The 18,353-nt window shown below is 38.2% G+C and overlaps 1 protein-coding gene across 3 annotated transcripts in view; it reads right to left on the minus strand.

The window, feature by feature from the left end:
- GALNT18 (polypeptide N-acetylgalactosaminyltransferase 18) overlaps positions 1 to 18,353 on the minus strand; it is a 228,942-nt gene that overhangs the window by 98,322 nt on the left and 112,267 nt on the right. For all 3 annotated transcript variants that reach the window (XM_027736816.2, XM_027736824.2, XM_027736806.2), the window contains one exon: positions 12,525 to 12,691. In XM_027736816.2, the coding sequence (XP_027592617.1) occupies positions 12,525 to 12,691 (167 nt within the window). The remainder of the gene's footprint in view (positions 1 to 12,524; positions 12,692 to 18,353) is intronic.

Genomic DNA, 18,353 nt, shown 5'->3' on the forward strand with positions numbered 1-18,353 from the left:
TAGGGCAGTTTCCATTATAAAGAAAACTGATTATAACCCTTTTTTTTTCCATTTTACTGCAACTACATAATTTCTCTCAGTGTTCCAAGTTTCAGGCCATAAAATGAAGGTTAGTTTAACAGACCATTCTATTAACTCACCTTTCCTGAGGTCTTTCTTTTTAGATATTTTAAAAGACCTCTGACTTCTTAATTTTTTTGCCTTATTAAAAGAGTGGTAAAAAGAACAAATATTGGACATGGCTAACCTAGACTGAGCATGCAGTCAGAATTATAGATCCCTGAAAGTTTAGAAGGTTTAGTTTAGAATTCCTCTTCCTGATAGAGTCCATAGGCCAGTCCCTCAGATGGGTGCTCCGAGGAGCTGAAACTTCTGGTTTCAGAGAACTGACAGGATCATAGAGGCTCCAGTCACATCCACCTGGGCAGAAGACTCTTTCTTTCAATGATGAACCATTTCTAATTTGATGAGATGGGATGTGTGAGCTGACCCGGCACCACTGAAAGATTGGATTTCCTTCATTTAATGGTAACACTCTCTGAGCTAATTATATAACTTTATGGATAATATTTTTTTATGTCACAAGATAGAACCTACATCACTCTGTAGAACACAACCTATTAGTCAAAAATAAAGTCCTGGGAGTAAGCGCCTTTCAAGATTGACCCTTAAATTAGAAATGAAACCTAAAAGCTTCAGACATGTGGTAAAGACGGAGTGCAAAGGGTAAAAAAACTCTTCCAATAGGAAAAAAAAAAAGGAAAACAAACTCTAAAACTTTTAAAGTGGGTGAATATTCTCTTTTTTCCCTTCCATCTTTTACAATAATTTTCAACCAAGAGTTTTCATGTATTTAATCTTATTCTTTAGATTTGGTATCATGCACAGTTTAACCACAGCAGTCTTTTGATAAAGGCAGCACACCAACACCAAGAGTTGTTTGTGATGGAAGCCTGAGCACTAAAATTATTGTACCATTCTCACCTCAGAGACTACGAATGTACATCTGGAAAACCAACAGAAAATCCCTATTCCACAGCCAGCAGCAAAACAGTGATTTTGACTGCTTTAAACTGGGTTTACTGATCTGTCTTCTGCAGAAGTGCTCATGTCTACATGATGCCTGAAGCTTTGCAGAGCATTCCAGGCTGTTGTAGGACCATCTGAGAGAGAAACACGGAGTAGTTCACATGCTCAGTGTGTTTTCAAGGATATTTCCTGCCACCAAATTCTTTCCAGAGCTCTTACTGGGGTATACAATAATAGAGCCACTTATTCAGATTTCAAGAGAAGAGCAGATCAGTAAAAGTTTAGTTAGAGTTGCATAAAATACTGCTCAGGGTCAACTGAGTGTCAGGCAACCTGTAAAGTACTGCTATATCATTGTATAACAACTGAACTTTTCAGGTTGGTAGGGTAAAACTAAAGTACAAATTCTCTTATTTCATCTGACACATTTCTCTTCCTATGATCCATGTGATCATTCTGTATCCATGTGTGATGATGTTCTTTTCAACAAGCCGTTGAGGTTTCCTGTAACTTCATTATTTTCTGATGTTCCTCTCTTCTGGGAGACATAATTGCTGAAGTAAAGAGACAGGCTAAATGAAAATTTCAAAAGTCAGGCACTGCTTACTTCAGATGGCTCTAGCAATGTGCAGATCTAGACCAAAAAAAAAAAAAAAAAAAAGAAAAAAGAAAAAAGAAAAGAAGGCAAAATAACCTTGACAGTGTTTTTATTGTCCTTACATAGTCTTTGGGATCCCCAGGAGAAAGGAAGTCTGGATAAAGTCTTCCTTTTTCAGTCATAAAAATCTCCCTTTCTTTTACACAGCCTACCTTTTTTCTTGGCTATACCATAGATGAACTATCCCCCTTTGGTACCAAAGCATATTGCATTGCTACTGTCGTCTTCCTTGTCTCTCCCAGTCTCTCCAGTTTGCTAGAGATGTTCATAAGCAACAACTAGGAATTCCTAACCTCACTGCCCAATTGCTGGTAAAAGAGCTTTCCTCAAATCTTTTTTTTTCTAACATTGGACTAACGCTCTAAGCTGAGTTGCCATTAGATTTATTCCTAGCTGAACAGGAACTTTCAGTGCCTAGCAGGTCTCCATCTTGGACACAAAGTATTCCAGAGGCTGTCATGGCACGTCCTCATTCAGTTCTTGCCCTTCTATACAACACTGTGCAGCACAAATAGCATTAATAAAAATCAATGCTGTTTGTGGAATAAAATAAACCATACCCACACAGTCACACAATTTTTGCCACGGCATTCCTTAAGCTGTACCTATTTGTGTGGAGGGGGAAACTGGTAAAGAGAAAAAAAGCATTCCTTTGGAAACAGAAATATCTGATGAGAGAACACAAAACCAGACCCAGTGCTACACAGTTTCACTTGCATGTTCCAAACTGATTGTCAAAAAATATGAACTACCGACAAAGAAGTTTCAAGGGCACAAATATTACTAAAATGTAATCCTTGACATTTCATATAAGAAGCAGGCTATAGGGAAATATTTTAAAGTTGTTGCCCATACAGTAATAACAATGCTACAAGGCAGGGAATCATAGTCACTTATTTGACAAGGGAATGTAAATACATTTTTCAAGTACTGACACTGCAGTTGTTCACGGTAATAAAAAACAGAAATCATTCTTTATTCACTGGCAGAGAAGTTGTCAACTTGTTTATTTGCTGGCAAATGACTTGCAACTTGTTTCTCATTTTAGAAGACCTTGTTGTTCTCTTTCCAATTCTTGTACATGAGCAAAGTTCGAGATTAGGATCAATAGGTCAGGAGGAATAATAATTCCATAGTATGTAAAACTGACAGACCATGCATTTAGCCATAGAAATATCTTTAAGCTTCCTAAATTTCACCACAGTTTGAATAGCTATATGGTATTTTTTTTCAACTTCACAAAACCTTAATGCTGCTTACATTCCATTTTCTTATTTATATTTTACTTTGGTTTTTTCCAATTATTTCTACTGTATGCAAATATGCTGGCATTTGTACTGCTTGAAAAGATTGCTTCAAATAGAAGGTGGCAGCTTTTGAAACATTAAACAATGATTAGACAGGCATTGGGCCAAAGAGTGTGTCAGTAAGGAGCAAAGGAACAATGTGCAGCTGACACTAAGCTATCTGGAGAGAACTGAGAGCACTTAGCAATTCCATCAAGATTTTCTTTGTTGCCAAATGAAAGCAACAATGATTCATGCTGCCATATTATTTAGCATTCATCATGATTCTGAATCATTTATTGGAGAGTTTACACTGCAGTGCAGACAAACCCTGTTAAAGTTAATGAAGGGCAAATTGTCCTTTGAGTTGGTATCAAAGATATCTGTGAGAAAGCTTTGGAGCATCTACCATTCCTCTCAGATTATGTTTGAAAGGAAACTAATATTAAAAATTATATATATAATAAAAATCATCGGTTTATTGACAAGGCCCATTGTAAAATGCCATAGAGTTGTGGCAGGAGGCTGATGGGGAATTCAGTTCCAGGCAGGTCCCCAGTCAGAAGTTGTCACCTATCAAACTACCAGAAGAGTAAGATTTGCCCTGTCCTGTAGAAAATAGGTTGCAGAACTTACTCAGAAACCTAACAGACTTCTAGACACTAGTGAAAATCACAAAAAATATGAAGGATATTTATATTTTAGTATATAAACTCTATCTCTGCCCATATGGACTCACATATACCCAGATTCCCACAGCAGACTTTCAGTAAGTGTCATTAACAATGACTCTGGTTATGAAGGCCCAAGAAAAACAAAACACCTTTTCCAAACAAACAGTGTGAGGAAAAACAAGAAGGAATTTTCACTCTCTTACAGCTTAACCTCTAAATCCTCGTTTTTTCCTTGTTAATTGCACCATCATAAATGAGAATTTTAGGTTTTGTGTCTAGTTTCATCACATTTTCTTTAAAGCTTTAAATCAAGCTTCCCCAAAGCTGCCCAGGCTGCTACTTGAAAGATATTATTTTAAATAGGTTACTTTTCCAGTGTGAAAGGAAAGAACACCATTTCAATAACAGCCTCAGAAAATAATAGCAATGAACAAGTAAAGTCAAGTAATTTAAAATTTGGCCATCCAACATACTTTGAGAACACTTTCAGAAACTCTGTGCCAAGCATATCTCCAGAAAAGCATGCCAAAAGGAAAGCCAACATGAATTGATTTTTTTATTCACAACAAGAATTGAAATACCCTTTGATAAAAGGTTCTGTACTTGAACTTTAGAACTTACTTTAATAGTTTAAAACATCCAGCAATGCCTATAAATATGCCTCTGTGTATGCCTTTTGGGTGACCATGGAACAATCTGTAATTTATTCAAATATTTTGCTAAATGATTTTCATCATTTGGTGATACACTTGAACATTCTTAAACACTTCCTTAGGCAAATCTCTTATTATGTCTTGGGCCCTTCAACATATAAAGAATTTTCAGGTTCTATCACAAAGAAGTTGAAGTGTTTGAAATTATCAGCTCTGGCAGGAAACTTTATCACCAGTCAAAGTTAAGAAGTCAGCATTAGTTTTATGAAAATTATCTTTTTATTACTTTTTCTTTTTAAGAAATATATGCTTGGGTTGGGAAGAAAAGATAAATTCTAATAAAGTTCATTTAAAAGGCAATTTATATTTCTTAACTTTCTATAGGGCACAATCTTTTAATTCCTTTGCCTTTTCCCCACACCCTGTCAAACTCTTTCAATTATAAGTACAATTCTCTTGATAAGGAAAGAGAAAAAAACCTTTAAGAAGTCACTCAGGCTCATAACAGCTTACATTACTGGAATATTTCAAATACAATTTCTATCAAATGCTTCATGGGAAAAGATGTCAAAAGGAAATAACCTGATCAAACCAGAGTTTCCTTCTGACATCAACAGATATTGGTACTTTGCTCACAAATTCTACATGACTGTTTGTCACTGCATCAAATCTATACATGTGGTTGCTACTTAAATTTAGTGACGTGTTTGAGAATATTATCAACAGAAACGGTTCGAGCACTTTTGAAGACAAAATAATCCCACAAATGTGAGAAAGGCAAAAACTGGGGTATAAAAAAAAGAGGGTTTTCAATCAAGGAATTTCTCAGAGATCTCTAGTGATTAATTTCAAGACCAAAAGTACAGTAATGGTACTGAGAAGTGGACCAGGGCTCTGTTTATACACTGGCATTGTCACAGTCAGGATGCCATCAGCCCACAAGACTTTGAAAGCACATAGGGTGATCTCCTCATTGCTACCAGAGTAGCTGAAAACAAGCCTGTTCTTACTGAATGTGATGGCACTCTTTAAGTGTGGGCCACATATGGTTTCTGAATCACACCTGTCACAGGTGATGCTAAAGGTGACCCAAATCACCCTTCCAAAATATCCCAAAGTGCCAACTTGAAGCTATTTGTCATCACCCAGAAACTTCAGCTGTGCTGGGCTTTGCTATGACATGAGATCACATGTGAGTGTGCTCATACCAAGGACAGTGTCATTAGAGGATGGCAAAACAGACATGAGGCTGCAGAACACAAACAGACTGGCTGTGCACTGCATTACTTGTTATTTAGAGTACACAGCCTGTGCAAAATAGAAACACAGTATGAATTGGTGCACTTGGATTCAAGCTAATACAAAATCACAATTTAAAAAAGCCAGTCCTCTTGGACTTGCAGTACTGAATCTGACAGAAAAAGGGGGTATTTATCAGACTGCAATTCTGCAAGTTTATGAGCCCTGAATGAGTTAAAATGCGTCACAGATGGAATCAGAGAATATGCTGAGTTGGAAGGGACACACTAGGATCCTCGAGTCCAACTCCTGGCCCTGCACAGGACCATCCCCAAGAGAATAAAAGATAAGATGACCATCCATTAACTTTAAACCACTCCTGGCTAGGGAATATTCAGTTTGCAGTATTATCTGAATGCTTGAATCAGAAAGTCTGGTGTCAGGAGACTGAAGTAAGAGCTCTGTTCCCACAGGTGCCCCCTAATGTGGACAGAGGTTATACTATCAGCTTGCACACACATTGAAATGTTTCTTTTCCAGCCATACAAACAGACTGAACTATGCAATATTGCAGAAGATTAAAATAACTGTTCCTTTGAAAGGCCGCTTTGTCTCTGCCAACACCTTCTGAGCACATACTTCCACAAAGGCAAATAGTGCAACAGATGTGTGATTTCTCTGGGATGAGCTGGAAGAGCCACACTCAGCTGCAGTGTGCCTGCAGCCCCACCTCACTCTCACAGCACTGGAACTTTCCTAACTGTCCAGAAAATGAAGGTTAAGGACCTTCCACAGGAGTTATACAGAATGGAGAATGTGATAGTTCCCATTTTAAAACTGCATGCTGGTTATCAAGCAGCTTTCTTACAACTATAATTACAACGCTACAAAAATCAGAGCCTCGCCTCCAGCAAGGGATGCTATCCCTGCCCCCATGTGTGATGGAATGAGAGTCAGCACTGCACAGAGTTCAGACTTGGGAGAGTCAGAAAAGGTGGTCGAAAAGTGTACTACATAATAATTCCTAAATGAAAGCAAAAAATAAAGGAAAAACATGTCCGAAAAGGAGGCATCAGAGAGAAAACGGCAGAAAATGGGAGAATGATAAAAATATGCCACAAAGGAAAAAACAAAATACTACTGAGGTGTGGAGGAGGGAGGCGTGGAGGGATGAGTCAGGCAGCAGTTTAATTACTGTGGCTAAAAGCAAGGGGAAGTTGAATGATGAAATGGATAAAACAAAGAAATGTAGTTTGTGAAAAAGTACAACAAATACTGGGATGGAGAAGATGATAAGAGGAACAGGTACAATGGAATTTGAGAACATGTGAAATGGAGACCCCAACTGAAGGACACAAGCTCACATAAAGGATGAGGTGTATGGAATGGGAGTGAGGAAGTGAACATTTGAAAAGGGCAGACTGCCAGGTTGGAATGAGGAAAGGGAAAGTGGACCGAGAGAATAAAGACCAAGGAGCTAGACCATGCATGGACGAGAAAAATAAGAAGGAACAAAGACAGGAGGAGACAAAGATGTGAAGAGTGATAAATCAAAACAGAAGAGAGGCAAGAGTAATTGGGACAGATGGCCTTCTTCATCAGCGGTGTCCTTCTCTCTTCTGCTCTGTTGCTCACTTCATTTTGATATCCCACTCCACAACCTCTCCACTCTAAAGCAGGAATCTAATACACTGCCACAAGGACTGACAAGAGGAGAGAAAAGCCTGTAGTCCCTCTAAGATGCCATCTTCAGGATGCAGTGTCCTCATAAAAATCCCACGGTCTGTTTACATTAGTGGTTCATATTTTTTTCCGTGGCAGTTTTGAACTGCAAGGCCAGGCCGCTCTCTCACACCTCAGAACAAGACCAGCATCCCTCACTCTGCTAACTCCCGCTGACGGCTGGAACAGATGGCCAGCGGACGATGTTTTGCCTGTGGTTATTTTCTCCTTACGTATTTCCAGTAGCTGGCACACCTCACTGCAGTCCCAGCAGCAGCACAGAAGGTGCAGCAGCAAACATATGCTCAAAGAGTTGTCTTCATTAATTCAAGTTGCAGTCCTAAATGTTACTACGCAAGTAAAATGCACAGTTTGTTACAACAGCTAACGTTGTTCTCAGATCTACAGTGAAGACAGATTTCCTGGTCTATACATAAATATATGCTTTTTAGCATCTGATTCCTAACCAGAATTGCACAGCCCTCTTTTCTTGTCAATCCCTGCCCACACTATTGAAAACCTGCTTGTGTAAAGGTTGTGCAACAATGATTTCAGCATAAAGACCTTTAACTAATGGGGAGAATGAATCCAGGCAGATAAAGTAAAGCCTTCACAGCATATAAACCATGGCCCAAAAGTGAATGTAGGCTTAAATAAAGTTTGGCTATTTCCTTGTTTTCAAATGTTTTTATTTGTCTTGGAATTTTTTTGGCATTCAGGTAAGGGAAGAACAAGAAGCCAAACAGAAAGACAGTAAGACCTAAAGTTTTCCCTAGGAGATGGTTTTTCATAGTTCTCTGGTCTGCAAGTAAGCCACCTTCAAATTATGCTGTGATATGAAATCTAGAGTGCATTTGAACAGTATTTTTGAGGTTTATTCATCACTGTTTTTGTAAAGAAAAAAAAAAATCAGACAATCTTCTACTCCCAAATATCCCTTAAAAGTTACCAAAGAAGAAATATGGCTTTTTAATGAAAAGCTCTGGATGCTTTTTGAAAAGTTTCTTTTTATTCAGTGTTTTGAGGATACTGTTGCACATCTCTCAGGTGATAATAGTTTCATCTGACCCACTTTCCACCACTCTGATCCAATTCTCTCCAACGCTGCCAGTCATAAAAGTAGTATCCTGTGATATCCAGCATTATTACTGCATTTCAATAGCTCTATTTGTGGAAATCTCAGGGCTAAATGAGAATTGTTGCACTTCACATGCTAGAATATTTCATTCATAAGTAATTAAAAAAAAAAGGAAGAAACCTTGCAAAATCTGAGCCTCTACTGCAACATTATTAACTCTAATATGAAAAAAAAAAGTCAGAGAGGATGATAATTATTGCACTAGTGTAAAATTCTGCAAGGCATATTCTGAACCCATCATGGCTCACAATGAGCTTTTTCAGAGAGATTTCAAAATCATCTTAAAATACCTTCAAGAGGTGCTTCATAACGCAGCAGGGCTCAATGCCAGCAAAAAAAGCCCAGACAGGACTCCAATGGCACAGAAGGTCACCACCCTGTCCCCAGAGGGCAGGATGCAAGAAGCCAGGGAGCAAATAAACCACTATGCCAGTAGTCTGCAGCTCAGGCAATGCTTCTCCTAAACATGCTTCTGAGGTCTAATTATTTTATTGGCAAATCATAAACTTAGGAGTACATTATCACTAAAAAGCAAACAGTGCTCCTGAGGAGAATGGGAAAGATTCTGACCCGACAGACAGCACTTAAAACTACAGTAAAACAGCTGAAATCTGTGAGTTGCTTAGTCATCAACGTGACTAAGACCCAAATGAGACAAACAAAAAAAAGTGATGCTTGGCTCGTTTTTTTAAGAAAACTTGTTCTCACAGTCCACACTGAAATGTACCTTTTTTATCCCTCAGTTAAATTAAATTTTAATGTTATTGTACCTAACAGCATATATGAAACAATTCACTGTAATGCTTATCAGTATTGCACCAGAAAACGTGGTATGGTGAAATGCATGCATTAAGCCATGCAAATGGCTCCATTAAGTAAAGGATAAATATTTTAGGACCTGCAAAATCTATTTTTTACCTTTAAATGGCACTCACTATAATCTTCACCATTTCCTAACTTCAAAAATTAAATTTAAAAAAGGCAAACTTCACAAAGAGATTAATTGTGGTCTCCTGAAACATAATTGTGAACTTGAAAAAGTGCAGCGAGGTTTTGAGAAAGTCATAGATAATTTGCTTGACATACCTTGAAGTACATGAAATAAAATACTCTAGCATGTGTTTTTCAAGACAAAGACATGGAGTCTGGTTGCACACTTGAATTTATGGTTTCTGAAATCAGCCTTCTGGAATTTCAAAAAACAACAAGTTCTTCCACTGCTCTTTTCCAAAACACAGGTATACAGAAATTAGGGATGAATCCAGGTGTTCACTGCTAGATTCAGAATTTGGCCCACAGTAAGAATTTATACCATTGTACCAGTATGTCACATCCCCTCAGAAGCAGGAAATTCTGGTGCTCTCCTCTAGCGTCAATCACTGTGTCTGCTTTTATTTTAAACCACTCTGCTATGTGAATCCAACCAGCAGCACAAGAGACTCAAAATTAAAACGTGCTCGTTTCCACTCTGCCTGGTCTCTGGTCTCACTTTTTCCTTCTAGTCCCTTCCCACAGTGTGATGTTTCCTGCCTGTGAAATCCGTGGCTGTGGCGGCGCAGCAAGAAATCTTACACAGAGTTATAGAAGTTGCCATCCCTGGCAAAAGCCTGAAAGTAAACATACCACTTGTAATTAGGATTCTGACAGGTCCCTGCAAGAGGCAGGGGTTGGAGCCAGCTGCAAGCACAAAGCAAGTATTTGCCCCCTCAGGTAACGTCACAGGGAAACGCAGAGTAACCCACTTGTCCTACGAGCAGCAACACTTGCAAGCTAAAGAGCTGCTAACAAAAACATAGAATGACACTAAGTATAAAGGATTCGTTTCAGCAATGCTTGGAGGGAGAAAAAAAAAATAGAATACTGTGAAAGCAAAAAGGAAATTGTGAAATAAATATTTCAAGATTTAAACTAATAATAGAAAAGCCCATAAATCACCTTTGCAATCGCTCCCAATCCTACCAAAGATCCATTTGCTCTGAATGGATGCCTATTACCAGGTCTTCAGCATACATTATGGGATAAAGATGACTGTAAGAAATCTAATTTACTACTACAGGGAAGAGATGTCAGAGAAAGGGTTAGAGGAGTAGCACAAAATCCTGGAGAGAGTTGAATTTTTCTAGGAGACTAACTATGACTCTGCACAGTGTGATTTTGTATAAAATTACATGTAACACCAAGCCTAGACAGCCAAAGGAAAGGCTACCTTCCTCTCAATTTCTGTTTCCCTGTTTGGGGCCGGGAACCTAAGGATTTAAGGCACTGGAGGGTAAGAAAGGCAAGCTGGAATAAAAGTATGATACTCTACAGTACCAATACTGGTACTAACAAAAAATGGCTGAACAAGTTTTCCTGGAAGATTAAGTAGTTCTTGCGATTTCTTACCTATTTGAGGTAAAAAAATAATGAAAAATAATAATTTTGACAAGTCCATAGAGTGCAGTGCAAAGTGTATTTGTTAGTGAGCTCATCACAGTGATGACAGGCTCTCAGAAACACTGAGGTTTGTGATATAGCTCCACAATGTGCCCACTGGAATAGCTGCCTGTAAATTATAGAAAACCAGACTCAAACTCTAGAAACCACTTTTTTCCAATCAGATTGTTTTTCTTCTTCTACATCTGCCTTATGGCCAGTTCCTCTGTCTACAGTGACCTCAGGCCCTGCAGCACTGACAGCCATTTAGTTCAGCCACTGAGTTCCTGGTTGAAAGATGCAGGAATGAATTTCCACAAGCAAATTAGAGAGTCTGCATCCACCAGTCAAAGTTGTATTTCAATACTGTGTTCTTTCCTATCAAACTACCTTGTATTTGCATAAGGGAGAGGACAAAAGTTAAGGCTGCCAAGAGTGCAGCAGTAAAATGACATGTCAAGTGACTGAACTACATGCTGTAGAAAATCAAAATTCTACCTTAGTTCACGGTTTCTGAATCACTGTGCATGCACATGCATGTGGATTTTTTTTTTTTTATTGTTTCATGTGATTTTTCATTTACTTCATCACATTGCTAGATCATAAATTGTGTCATAAAGAACAGCAACTCAAATTCTGCGTGCCAGGTTACCCACAGTGTTGTATGAGCAGGTGTCTCACGAAAAGCTCAGTCAGCCTTAGGTAACTCTAAACATAGTATTGTTCACTGGGACTGATGTTCACTGGAATTAGATTTGGCATAAGTCTACACAAAGTTGTGGAGTTTTGTGTGCACTTTAAAGAGTCAGGATTATACTTTTTCCTTCACTGATAGTCAGCAGAAGAGGAGATGATGATGTGCATAGCCTGGGGCGGGGAATTTATTTAACTTTTTCCCAATAAGTTTCCTTGTACAAATCTGAGATACATTTATATCAGCAGCAAGTCACAGGATCTAGCTACAGGGATATAGCTAGATAGCAGCAGTAATGATGGCAAGGATAAGAGAAGCCCTTTGTTCAGCATTTTCATTCAAAGGGATAAATTCAGATTCTCCTTGTGTTTTAGGAGTTTAAAATTAACCTCCCAGCACAGCAGAATTTTTCTTTAAGTTCAGCATCCTGTGCTTATTAAAATTTCATCACTAAAGTTGCCAGAAAATAAGACTAGTAAATAGTGCCCAGCATGGTCTCACTGACAAGCAAGTACCAAACCATCAGACATGGGCACTGCAATCCTTCTGATCATGGACAGCAAAACCTCAGTACAGACAGTAGAAAAGCAGCAAGGTAAGTGCTGCTAATGAGGAAAAAAGAACTGAAAATCTAAAGTCTAAGAAACACAGAAAGATGTTTTATACAAAAGAGAAAGTGAGTACACACATGAAATCATACACCAGAAACAGGAAAAGCACAGAAACCAGATGATCTTGAGGACACTGAAGCACTAGGAGTAAAACTGCTCAGGTCTTGGGTCTTTAATCTACTGTTAAATTGAAAATTCTGCCTACCAGACACCATAAGCATATAGTTACTTTATCTTTGTACACACTTTTTAACACGCCCCACTCGAGCATATTTGAAGACATCCCAGCAAGACTGTGGGATGAAGGAGGGAGAAAACACACTGCTAACAACTGAAATGCCAGTGGGTTATCCATTGTATGTTCCAACATTGGGGTGGGGAGGGAGAAGAAGCAAAACCTCTTACCGTTATTACTGTTATCATCAACTAAAATGATCTCCTTGAGCAGGTGAGCAGGGGTCCGGTCAATGGCTGAGTGGATGGAGCGCAGGATCACTGAGAGAGCTTCATTAACAAATATGAACACAATGCTGACCTCAGGAAGACTGTCAGGAAATGTAAGGTTTCTGCACCTGAAGAAAAAGGTTAAAGAAAAGATGTAAGCTGCTGGAAGTCACCACGCAAACACAAACTGTTTCAGAGGAATCCATCCCCTGTCATAAGAACACTAAGAGAGCTTTCGAAGGCATGGATCACAGGGCCCTCGTGCTTGTTCAGAGCACATACAGGCAAGAACCAGATGAATCACTATGTAAAAAAGGAAACCCTGGAAACAATCTCCTGAATCTGTCTGCACAAACCAAGGCCTTGTGTGAGCTCATCTTTCCTCCCAAGGCCCACAGTGCCGCAAACCAGGTGTGAACTCTCTGTTTGAAGGCAGTTTTCAACAGCAGTCACTTACAATGTCTTTTTGGACAGTGCAGACAGGAACAAACAAAGTTAGCCCCTCACTTTAAAAAGGATCTTTGTAACAGCCACATCAATTATGTTTGCTACAAAATCTACCATCTATCTCAGTCAAAATTGGAAGATACTTTCTCAATTAAGCAATAAAATGTTGCCCAGAGAAGTTGCGGATGCCCCATCCCTGGAAGTGTTCAAGGCCAGGCTGGATGGGGCTCTGAGCAACCTGGTCCAGTGGAAGGTGTCCCTGCACATGGCAGAGGGGTTGAACTAGATGATCTTTAAGGTCCCTTCCAAGTCAGGCCATTCTATGAATAACATATAAAAGATACAGCTCCAAAGAACATCCTGCTACAAAAGCTAAGATTGATGGTATAACCAGAAAAATAGGTACAACAATGGAAAACTTATCTATAAGCTCAGTCAAGGAGTTTAATCAGGAAGAGGAATACTCTCATAATCTGGTAGATTTTTCTCTCCTTTTTCAAAAAAATAGATATTTCAGCCACATTCCAACTTGCTTATGCAAGCAGCAGTATAGATGTGCTGCCAACAAATTTAAAGTTCCTTAGTGTTTTACTGTTTGGTTTTTTCCCCACCTTCTCCACTTCAAAAAGGATTCAAATTTTGTAATTTTATGAATAGGAAGACCTTTTACCACTTTGCCTTTTTGAACTGTCAGCAAAATATTTGCTTTTTTAACAAAGTCACAAGTTAATTATGTAAAAGTAATTAGCTACTTTTCTCTGAAACGTTTAGTAGTTTAATGCAATGTTTCTGAACAACAATTAATTCCACCTTTTTTGCAGACCTGAAACAATTTACTAGGATGAAATTAGGCCACAGACTGACACAGGCAGCATTTCAGATAGACCATAGATGAAAATGATTGATGTTAATGCTCTTCTTTGCATCCCCACAACACTGAAGTGGCTATCTTCTCTCAAGATGCCAGGGTTCACTACATCCAGGAAATCCTATAAGCTGTTGAAAGCATTACTGCAGGCCAGTGTTCAGCATACAAAAAGCATGGATGGACTTAGAATTTTTTGCATCATGCCGGAATATGATTTCTCACCTAAATTTGTTCTTCAGTTCCAAGAGAAAGCATAGAATTTTTTTACTTTTTATTTTAATTTGTACAGCCAATAAATACAGAAAAGAACCACATAAGCATTCCGCTCCATGGCTTGGATGGTGTACAAAACTTAAGTTCAATCAAGATAACGAATTCACATGCATGCTTTTAAAGGTTCTGAAAAAAGTCAGTGCATAGGACACGTGGCAGCCAAACCCACTGAGATACACATAATGTTCAAAATTCAGCTGCTCCACCAATTTTCTCATTTCAGTCATTAGTGTGAAATTGATGGAAATCACATTAAAGAAGCTATTTAATATTTTAGGTACTTTTCTCTCTGTCACCATGTAAAACAAAAATCACAGCTTTGAGAAAGAAACAACAGTTACTTAACAGGTGTACACTCTATTTTTTAATAACCTGGTTCATACATCTTTCAGAAACAAATATGAAATCTCTTCACAGAGATTCACAGCTTTTTGTTCCATGGCATCAGTACAAGAGAGAAACAATTAAAATGGTGTGTGGATTTACTGATCCCCACTTGTGGCTTGATCCTTTTGGCAGCATAACGAATCAAAACTTTCTTTCCAAAATGAGTTTGTATTTCTACTAGTATGTTAATCCTCTATTCACCGGTAAGAGAACTCTCAGCTTTAAGCATCAGACTGAAAAGGTTTTTTTAAAGCTTTCAAGAGAGTTGAAAGCATGTTACTTTTGGTTTCTTTTTTTCTTTGTTTTTATTTGATTGCCACTGGACAGTAGATCAAATGTATCCACAGCTTGTGGAAGTGTCATTGTATCATTTATAATCAATTACCACCAGGACCACCCTTTTTTTTTTCTTTAAAGTGAGCACTAATTCATTAAAGATGACTTGTCATAAAATTTCACCACTTTTGAAAATCAGATTCTCATAAAGGCTTACGTTTGGATATCTTCTACTCCTGACCTTTAAAAGCAGATGCAGTCACTACCGGTTTTGGTGAGTTTTGCAGGCAATCAAAATTTTCTAAGAAGGACATATGAATAGAATTCACAAAGGAAACCTAAAAAAAAAATCTAAATATTGCAATTTTCAGCAGAGTGATATGTAACCTGTGAAGCACAGAGCTGCTCAGAAGCAGGAAAGACAAGGAAGGAGAAGCTTTCTCCATGAAACACTGTGGGCCCTCTGAAGTAATCAGAGGTACGGGTACTTTCCAAGAGAAAAAAACCTGAGTTCTTATTTTTTTATTAAAAATTTTCATTTTTTATGAAAATATAGCACTACAAGAGGCAGAGGGAGCTGCCTTTTCCTCCAGAAGACAATTAGCGCAAGGCAGCACTGGTTTTCTCTTTTAGACAGTAGTTCAGGAGTTAAAACCTTCAACCAGGACAGAAGGAACATGAAATAAATCTTCTCTGATCTCCCCCGAGAACTAACTACTTGCCAGCTTGGTGTGATTATTTTCAGTCTCCCTTTTCAGGGTCATTCCACTTTCTGTGGAGCAATTAAATGTACAGCAAGTTGGAGTGAGACCAAGCAAATTTCTCCAGCCTTGTGTTTGGGGCAAATCCCTTGGAGGAAGGACCTGTATTGCAGCACCTGTTCCAAATGGATGGTCATGCATTTTAAACCCTAAACTTCACTCCTTATGGCTATGTCCAATCTTCTAGATTATAATGCTATAGAAACTCTTCTGATCGCTTTTCTCTTTCTTTTGCAAGCTAATATTTATTGTTTCCTTTTTAAAAGTGCCCCTTTGGCTGAAGGAATAAAGGCACCTTCACAGAGCCTGCAAGTCAGGTGTCAGGGCAATTTATTGGGAAATAACAGAGAATCACAGGATGAGTGAGGTTGGAAAGGACCTCTGTCCATCCTGTCCAACCCCCTGCTCAAGCAAAATCAAAGGTCAAACTGGATGGGAGGCCCCTGTACTTATGATTACATTACAATTCTTAAATACTAACTCTGACATTTTTCCGAAAGATGTTAAGACCATTACAGACCCAGGTCCTTGAAGAACACACTTGTTCATGGCACGTGGTTTAAGTGCACTGACAGAAAAAATACCAAACTGGGTACTATAACTTAGTGAATGCATCACTTATATGGCAGTTAGGTGTACAAATTTGCATGGGTACAATGAAAAAATCACTAACAGAATTCTAGTCTCCTGCACACCTTTGTAAAGCTAACGCAGTTTTGTTTGATGTCATAATTGAAATTTCATCCAAGTTTTGAAAGTTGGGCTTCAAACAGACTATGAACTAGTTAACAGGTTTAAATATGCTGAGATAATTTTCAGTATTACCCTGTAAAGAACCAACAAAGCCTGTTATTTTAGAGATTCGCTTGCAGCCAAAATGCAGATATGAAATGGTCCAGCAAACAAAGTTACAGCCAATATATCTTTTAGCTGTCTAGCTTAGGCACAGCAATATTTGTTACCCTCAGCCATAACAGTGTACATAGAAGATAAGAATGAAGCTTTAGCAAATATGGCACCTATTAGATATAGAGCAACAGAGTGATTTTGGAAAATATATTGAGCGGCAATGAAAATTCACTGAAAATAGGTCAAAGAAGTTGTTTCCTTAAATACTAGTGGTTTTTTTTTCTTCTCCATCAATTAATCTAAGGTTGAGATATATGTAAAATACACTATTCAAGAAATTAGTGACAAATTATATTCCAAAAATGTTCCAGATGACAAAACCAGCCCTCAATACACTGTTTCCATGCTATAAATCCATGCATAAACTGAAATATTCAAACAAAATTTCTGCTTCTGATGTGTCCTCCATCCACTTAAAGGAAATTATTTCTATTGGTTATCCTACCTGCTTTCATTTACATCTTACATATTTTCAATTTATACCACACTGGACAAGATTTTCCATTGCTGGCAACTTGTGCAGACAAGAGCAAAGCTGCAAATGTCATTTGGCTCCCTTTTGGCACCACCATACTTTAAAAGATAACTGCATATGACACGAGAGAATAGAATTAGGCTCCTGTTGTGTGTAATTTCTTTAGTCTTTTCAAATGGGCTTGTTTTCAAGGAGGGTACATACCTAAATTGAGTTCATGTTTCCTTTTTTTTTCCATTCAGACTCATTCATCATCTTTACTTCCAGCTCAAATTCACTTACTTTCCAATATGTGTGTAGTTTTTCAAAAATGCATTTTCCTGTCTACATTGTTTTTCGTATCAAATTATGACAATAAAAATTACCTACTCTTTTTTTATTTAAACAAATCAGAATTAACCTCAGCCCAGATCACTCACAGAATGCAGAGCACTTGTGCATTTTCACAAGCATGTCTGTCATCTTCTTTATGTCAAGTTTTACGAGGAATAAAATTCCATAATTATAGGAATGAACAAAAGAAAAGCTACAGAGAAAGGGTGCATGTATATGTGTATAAAATATGCTGAAGGGGGGGAAAAGAGAGGAAATTGTACAGATCAAAATCTGAGATCCATTAGGCTCTGAGAACTGAACGGTTGCGTGGCAACCAGCGACGTACGAGTTTCAGTGACAGCTCTGCCCCGGACTCATCCAGGGGCCTCAGACCAGACCCCTTCCCTGCCCCTCCACACAGGGAGGCTCTCAAACAAATCCAAACAAGTCATAGAGTGTATTTCAGTATTATGGCTGATTTTAAAACGTTAATTCCAAATACCATTTGGAACGACAATAACGAGTATCAGTCCGACGCAGCTAAAAAATTACCGCTAGCAATCTACTGCGCTCAATCACATTAGGCTAATAACACTAAAGTAGCAGTTGTCATGGTTACCAGAAATTCAGAGAAACTCCTGGCATTCTATTTCAAGCACAACTCTGGTAAATGGAGGACAGCATACATTACAAATCTTCTTTCAAACATTTGTCCACGAGACAATTATATCCCTCTAGAACATGTGCGTTGTGATAGGACAATTTAGCCGGTCACGCTCAAATTAGTTTAGCATGGCTATGCAGTAAGAACAACAAAACAAGAATTATTTCCTGTACTAATTACTTATCTATGAGACCTTCTACAAATAGGTACGTAAATTATGAACAAGAATTATTTTCTGCAACCTTTGAGAACCTTTCACCAAGAGTTACATGGGTATGACAGCCAACAATGGCAAAAGAACATGTTTTTTGTTTTAATAACTAAATTATAGCTTATATTCCACTTTTTTTAAAAAAGCACAAGATGCAATAAGCATATTACCAAAACATTTGGGTTTAAAGTCTTGTTTTAAGAA

This window comes from Pipra filicauda, unplaced genomic scaffold (genome assembly GCF_003945595.2).
Source record: "Pipra filicauda isolate LSUMZ 115617 unplaced genomic scaffold, ASM394559v2 scaffold26_size5592650_pilon, whole genome shotgun sequence".
NCBI lineage: Eukaryota > Metazoa > Chordata > Aves > Passeriformes > Pipridae > Pipra > Pipra filicauda.